The sequence below is a fragment of the Miscanthus floridulus genome, chromosome 1 (assembly GCF_019320115.1).
Source record: "Miscanthus floridulus cultivar M001 chromosome 1, ASM1932011v1, whole genome shotgun sequence".
Lineage (NCBI taxonomy): Eukaryota > Viridiplantae > Streptophyta > Magnoliopsida > Poales > Poaceae > Miscanthus > Miscanthus floridulus.
The window spans coordinates 5,679,506-5,685,975 of record NC_089580.1 but is presented as its reverse complement, the minus strand read 5'-3'; the positions used below and the strand labels follow the sequence as shown (position 1 = coordinate 5,685,975).

The 6,470-nt window shown below is 47.7% G+C and overlaps 1 protein-coding gene across 2 annotated transcripts; it reads right to left on the bottom strand.

Annotated features, from left to right (window-relative positions):
• Positions 1 to 1,414: 1,414 nt before the first annotated feature.
• On the bottom strand, positions 1,415 to 3,365 carry LOC136471678 (UDP-glucose 6-dehydrogenase 2-like). 2 transcript variants are annotated; one of them, XM_066469425.1, is made up of 2 exons: positions 3,221 to 3,365; positions 1,415 to 3,076 (listed from the first exon to the last, which is right to left on the bottom strand). In XM_066469425.1, exon 2 carries the CDS (start codon positions 3,058 to 3,060, stop codon positions 1,615 to 1,617), a length of 1,446 nt encoding a protein of 481 aa, XP_066325522.1. In that variant the 5' UTR covers positions 3,061 to 3,076; positions 3,221 to 3,365; the 3' UTR covers positions 1,415 to 1,614. The 2 variants fall into 2 exon arrangements, with proteins under 2 accessions (XP_066325522.1, XP_066325529.1); XM_066469432.1 differs by having other exon boundaries at positions 1,415 to 3,073; positions 3,221 to 3,345.
• Between the last annotated feature and the right edge of the window lie 3,105 nt (positions 3,366 to 6,470).

Below are 6,470 nucleotides of genomic sequence, written 5' to 3'. Positions count from 1 at the left end.
CATGCCCTACGCACCTGCAGGATGGTGCCATCGGATCATGTCAGGCGAACAAGGTAGAGCCTGCCAGACGCGTCAGAGCATAAACAGTACCAGGCGAACATGGTAGAGTCTGCCAGGCGCGTCTGAACATAAACAATATTATGGCCGCCGACGGCCATCCCGTACCTGATGACGTGGGCAACAAGACTAGGCAGCGCCCATATGAACTCTCTCTTTCTCTCTGACTTGTAAGGCCATCCCCTTTAACTATAAAAGGGGATGCATTCTCTCCTACCAGAAGGACAAAAGCTTCGAACCCCCGAATTCCCGAAGACTCGATGACTCAAGGACAACAACACAACGGCTCTAGAGCTCGACAGCTACACAGTCTACACACTCTCAATAGCTGATAAGCTCGGACACACAGAGCATACGCTCCGATACTTAGCGCACGTTTGAGTATCCGTCACTCTCTTCCACTTGGCTCAAAGTCCGACCAGGCCTCTAACACCCCCTTCTCATTCCTTACTCGTACAGCAAACTTCGAGCACCTGGGCTCAGGAATAAAGTCACCGACCGATCTCAACTGGACGTGCCTTTTGCCTGAATCAGTATAAATTATGTGTCATTGAGTGCTAGGCCACATCCAATCACAACACACGACAAAACTATAAATATTTACTTGTTGGCCACATTTCGCACCCACATAATAATGACGATGACAACGGCAATTAAAGAAAACATAGATGCACGAGAGAACCAACAGATGGTTGGCGCCATGGCAAGCATAGCAACAGAGTAGGGGCTCTGGTGGCCATGAGAAAAATGAAGTCTACCATCATTGTGAAATTTCTTTTGAAATACACTCACGCACATACACCTAGGCACTCCTTAATGGATGCATGTGCACTGAAATATCAGGCGCAAATTTAAAATTAACAAAATTATCGTAGGTGTCTTAATGTCGATCATCACCTATAACACTCAAAAGCCTGACTTTCTTAAAGCATCTTTTGAGAAGTGTATTTGCATGTGTCTTATACAATATGAAGTACTCATATTTTTCATTGCTTTTAAACTCACATCTCCTATATTTCAGGTGCCTGAATTTTAAGATAATTTTAGACAACACTCTTATACAACAACCTAATGCAAGTAATTTGTTATTTTTGTTATTTGTTATTTGTCTTTGTATCATACCATATCAAAATTTGGTTCTTGTCTGACTATAGAAGCAATTATAAATTGTTAATTTATATCCATGAAAGTACAATGCCGCAAGATCCGTCAGCTCAGATGACCATTAATTTATATCCGGGTTAACTCAATTTCGTGACATGAAACAGGATCAATGGTTTGCCAATGTTTCACACACACTGAAATGCATACATATTATATAAATGAAGCTACGAACAAAACAAAACTTATACGCATATTATTAGTAGCAGGTATGCAAAAAAAAAAAGATTTATATATACCTAAGTACAAAACATGTCGGCATATCGAGCCAACTTGTAAATAAAAAGCTGTGAAATCAGAACACAATGAAATTAACAGGGAAACCTAATTAATGATGAATAGCAGGATCGGATGACAGGAAGTGTAAGGAGTCCTGCAGATGGATCGATCGATGGATCATGCGACGGCTGGCATATCCTTGAGCCAATCGTCGAGCGGCTTGCCGATGGCGTAGACGACGAACCCGATCTCCCGGAGCTTGGCTGGGTCGACGACGTTGCGGCCGTCGAAGATGAATGCCGGCTTGTGCATGGCGTCGAACATGCGCTTGTAGTCGAGCGTCCTGAACTCGTCCCACTCGGTAAGGATGCAGACGGCGTGCGCGACGCGCGCCGCCTCGTAGGCGTCCGGCGCGACGGCGACCTGCTTGGCCAGGTCGGTGGCGCTGAGCGGCTGCAGGTGGCGCGGGTGGTCCCAGTCGAACTTGTTCATGGCGAGGTCCCGCGACACCTGCTCCCCGGTCACCTGCGGGTCGTAGATGCTGATGACGGCCTTGTCCCCGAGCAGGCCGTTGCAGACGTCGATGGCGGGCGTCTCGCGGGTGTCCCCCGTGTCCTTCTTGAATGCGAACCCGAGCACGGCGATCTTCTTGCCGGCGACGGTGTTGAACATGGAGGAGACGACGCGGTTGACGAAGCGGCTCTTCTGGTGGTCGTTGATCCGGATCACCTCCCGCCAATAGGCGGCCACCTCGGGGAGGCCGTAGCACTCGCAGATGTACACGAGGTTGAGGATGTCCTTCTGGAAGCAAGAGCCGCCGAAGCCGACGCTGGCGGAGAGGAAGCGCGGGCCGATGCGCGCGTCCCTCCCCACGGAGTGCGCCACCTCGGTGACGTCGGCGCCCGTGGCCTCGCAGAGCACGGAGATGGCGTTGACGGAGGAGATGCGCTGCGCCAGGAAGGCGTTGGCGGCGAGCTTGGACAGCTCGGCGGACCACAGGTTGGTGGTGATGATGCGGTCCGGCGGAACCCACTGCGCGTACACGTCCCGGAGCTTGTCCACGGCGGCGCGGCCCTCGGGGGTCTCGCGGCCGCCGATGAGCACGCGGTCGGGCGCGAACAGGTCCTGCACGGCCGTGCCCTCCGCCAGGAACTCCGGGTTGGACAGGATCTGGTACCGCACCCCCCGGCTGTTGTGCACCAGGATCTTCTCGATCGCCTCCGCGGTCTTGACGGGCACCGTGGACTTCTCCACCACGATCTTGTCGGAGCGGGAGACGTCGGCGATCATGCGCGCCGCGCTCTCCCAGTAGGTGAGGTCGGCGGCCTTGCCGGCGCCCAGGCCGCAGGTCTTGGTCGGGGTGTTGACGGAGACGAAGACGATGTCGGCATCGCCCACGTGGCGGTGCACCTCGGTGCTGAAGAAGAGGTTGCGGCCGCGGCACTGCCTCACCACGTCGTCCAGCCCCGGCTCGTAGATCGGGAGGCGCTCGCTGTTCCACCCGGCGATGCGAGGCTCCGAGATGTCCACCACCACCACCTCGATGGCCGGGCACTTGAGCGCGATCACCGCCATCGTCGGCCCGCCCACGTACCCCGCGCCGATGCAGCAGATCTTCACCATGGTCACTCTGCACCTGCTACACCACATGCATCAACAAAACACCAAACATCTTTATTATTAGTAGTGTAAGTACATTACAGTCTACTAGTACTAGCAAAAACACGGTAATTCATTCAGAGAGAAAAAAAGAGAGATTTAAGAGATCTATCGAGGTGCAAACCTTTGACTCGTTGATGCTACGAGGAACAGGAAACGGAATGGAGCATGTGAAATGGCGTGAAGAAGAAGAGGAGAAAGGAGATGGGATGTGCTGACAAGTGAACGGCTACGAGCGAATGTAGTGTAGTGAGCGCCCACTTTTACCGCTCCAGCTCTGTGACCAGATTGCTTCACCACTTCCTCTGCTTTTCACCAACATTCACCACTGAATTGTGAATTATACACCCTCCGTGTTATAGTCAAGAAAATCTTCTTGTGTTTTATTAAATATAAAGAAAAGAAAAGTCGATGCCTATGCATGGGGACATTTACATAGCATTTTGTTCAATGGTACATGTACATCATCACCTCGCCTACAGTTGTAAATGAAAAGAACGATCCATGCATGGTGAGCAAGCAATCACCACACATAGCCACTTACTGATCTCCCGCCATTGTTAGCGCGCTTCACAAGCATACACAAAACGAGGGTGGTACATATCTCTCCGTTGTGCATAGGTTTGTGCGACACCTAAAGCGTCATGAAATCTCTTCCTTATCCTCTGCCTTTTTTTCTCTTGAACACAGGTAGAACAAACAATCCGATTACAAGCCAACTCCACGGCATGAGTTAGTTTTTAACACATACGCGCCCTCTGAGGATATAAACAGCAACCAAAACCTCTCCTAGAGCCCTAGCTCCAGCCATCACCCAGAGCACTGCTTGCTTAGCAATCTCCTGTAGCATCATCCGAACATCTGGGCTACATCCCTCAAGCACGCAGCGGTTCCGATGCTTCTAGATTGTCCAGGCGGTTAAGATAACCAGTGAGTTAACACCTCTTGTATTTTTGGGGCGCCACGATGTTCGTCACCATCACTTCTTGAACACATCAGAGTTAGGCTGACTAATGTACTTTGGGATGAACACCGGAGCCTGGGCGGCTGCACCTGATGCACTCCTCTCCCCATGGCCGACCATGTCTTCGAGCCGAATGACCAACAAAAAGATGTGCTTTCAACGCCAACGCGGGCGTTTATGGGCTTCCTGATGCCTCACAGGCACATACTAATTTTCTTCATAACCGAGAAGAAGCATAGGAAAAATACTAGTTACCAATGGATATTTTTGTGGTACTCAACAATTGTAAGTGTGGATGTTTATGTGTTGCAGCATTTCTGACCTAGTGGATGGATGCATTATGGGGTCTTTTGATATATATATAGAGAGAGATATAGCACGAATGGGTGAAAGGTAGCTTGGCCTTCTATAAAGAATAAACAAGAGTTATATTTGACAGTGTACCAACGCACATGCTCATCACTGGGGTAGACGACATTACTTGAGCTGCAGTGCAAGCGTGGAAAGGAGATGGGATGTGCTGACAAGTGGGTGGCTACAAGCGAATGTAGTGCAGTGAGCGCCCACTTTCACTGGTGACCCTATCTGCCTTCAAGCCGAAAGACCGACGAAAAAGGTGCTTTCAGCCCCAACATGGGAGTATCTAGGCTTCCTGATGCCTCACAGGCACATACTAATTTTCTTCATGGCCGAGACGAAGCATAGGAAAAATACTACTAGTTACCAAGGATGTTTCTGCGGTATATAAGTGTGGATACTTCTGTTACCAACAACAACAATGGTAAGTTTGGGTGTTTCTGAGTGGTAGCATTTCTGACCTAGTAGGTGGATGCATTCAGATGGGGTCTTTTGATGATATAGAGATAGATATATATAGCAACAATGGATGAAAGGTAGCTTGGTCTTCTGTCAAGAATAAACAAGAGTTATGGCATTATATTTGACAGTGTACCAACACACATGCTCATCACTGAGGTAGACATTACTTCAGCTGCAGTACAAGGGTGGAAAGGATAAGGTTGCCGAACTTGATAAATTTTAATGGCACACTAGAAAGTTTTGCGCGCTTCGCGGCGCCCTACCACCCAAATTGTGAAGCACTGGTTTAACATAGGAACCGTAGAGTCAATGGCAGCTGCAGAAAACTTTGCGTCTAAGGCAAAAGACAAAAGGAGACAAAGCGAAGATCCAATCAAACATTGTACAGTATTATCCTCGTCAACACATCGCAACCGCAGGAAATATTTCTGTTGTTATGTGGCATAGACATCATTGTTGAGGACTGCAGAATTTCATAGATTGCTATGGGAGACATTATTAGAAAATTATATCAGCACTCAGCATTGTGGTTTTCGATCTGAGAAAAAAAAAATACATCGTGACCCACATCTTCCCAGTAAAGCTTCCAAGCAGGATCAACACCTCTTATTGATCACCATTACATCATTCAAATGTAGGGCTGGCCTGCCTGTTCAAATCGCTCGGCTAGAACAGCCGTAGCTTCCAATAGCAACAACACCTTCACTTCCTTGTAGTCAAAAGGTACACTCTCTTGCTTCACGAGGTTGACAAAGGCATTGCCGTCAACATTGTAGGTCCTCAGTGCCCTCTAGCAAGGCGAAGCGTGGCCTGTACTTATATAATCAAAATTCAACCTGCACCTAACTAACTATGAAAGTGCCAGCAAAGAAACATCCAAAATAACTCATTTAAAGATATCTGAAAAGGATGTATATATAGCACAAAAGTTTCTGTTAACAACACAGATCACAGATGTCTTTTTCGACCAATGAATGCATCAGAAATCACTACAGTGTATTGGTTCATGGTTCAATGTCTAAATCGAGGGATTAAGAAAATGAGTCAAGAGCTTTCCTGCATTGCCTCATCTACCAAATATGAAAAGTATATACTACCAGAATATAACACAAAAAATGTGCCCACCTTCACATGGCCATGGTCATGTACTGGATATCGTACAAGCAAAGATCCTTAGGAAAGAAAAGCCTGCAAGGTTGGCAGATCTATTAATCATGTATTCACATCAGTAAAAGAACATGAGTACTGTAGTACATGTGAAACACCACAGAGCTGGAGTTAGCAGTTAGCAACATGGTCTTTAACATTTGGAAACTAATCAGAATTAGCCAACTATTTATGCTATTATATCCACAAGCATAGGCAGGGAGGACACGGGTTGTTCCTAGCTATTAACAACCAGCAAAAAATTCTAAGGTTGGTTCAAAAGTTAAGCTTACCTGATGTGTTGTGGTACAGAGAACTACTCAGGCCTTCCATATGAGAAATTCCTTTACATCCACGCTTCCAGCTACTACCTCAAGAACTCGCCTAAAGTCTGACAGTTATGTAGTCATCATTGTTTTTGGGAAAATGCATGTGCAAATATAAA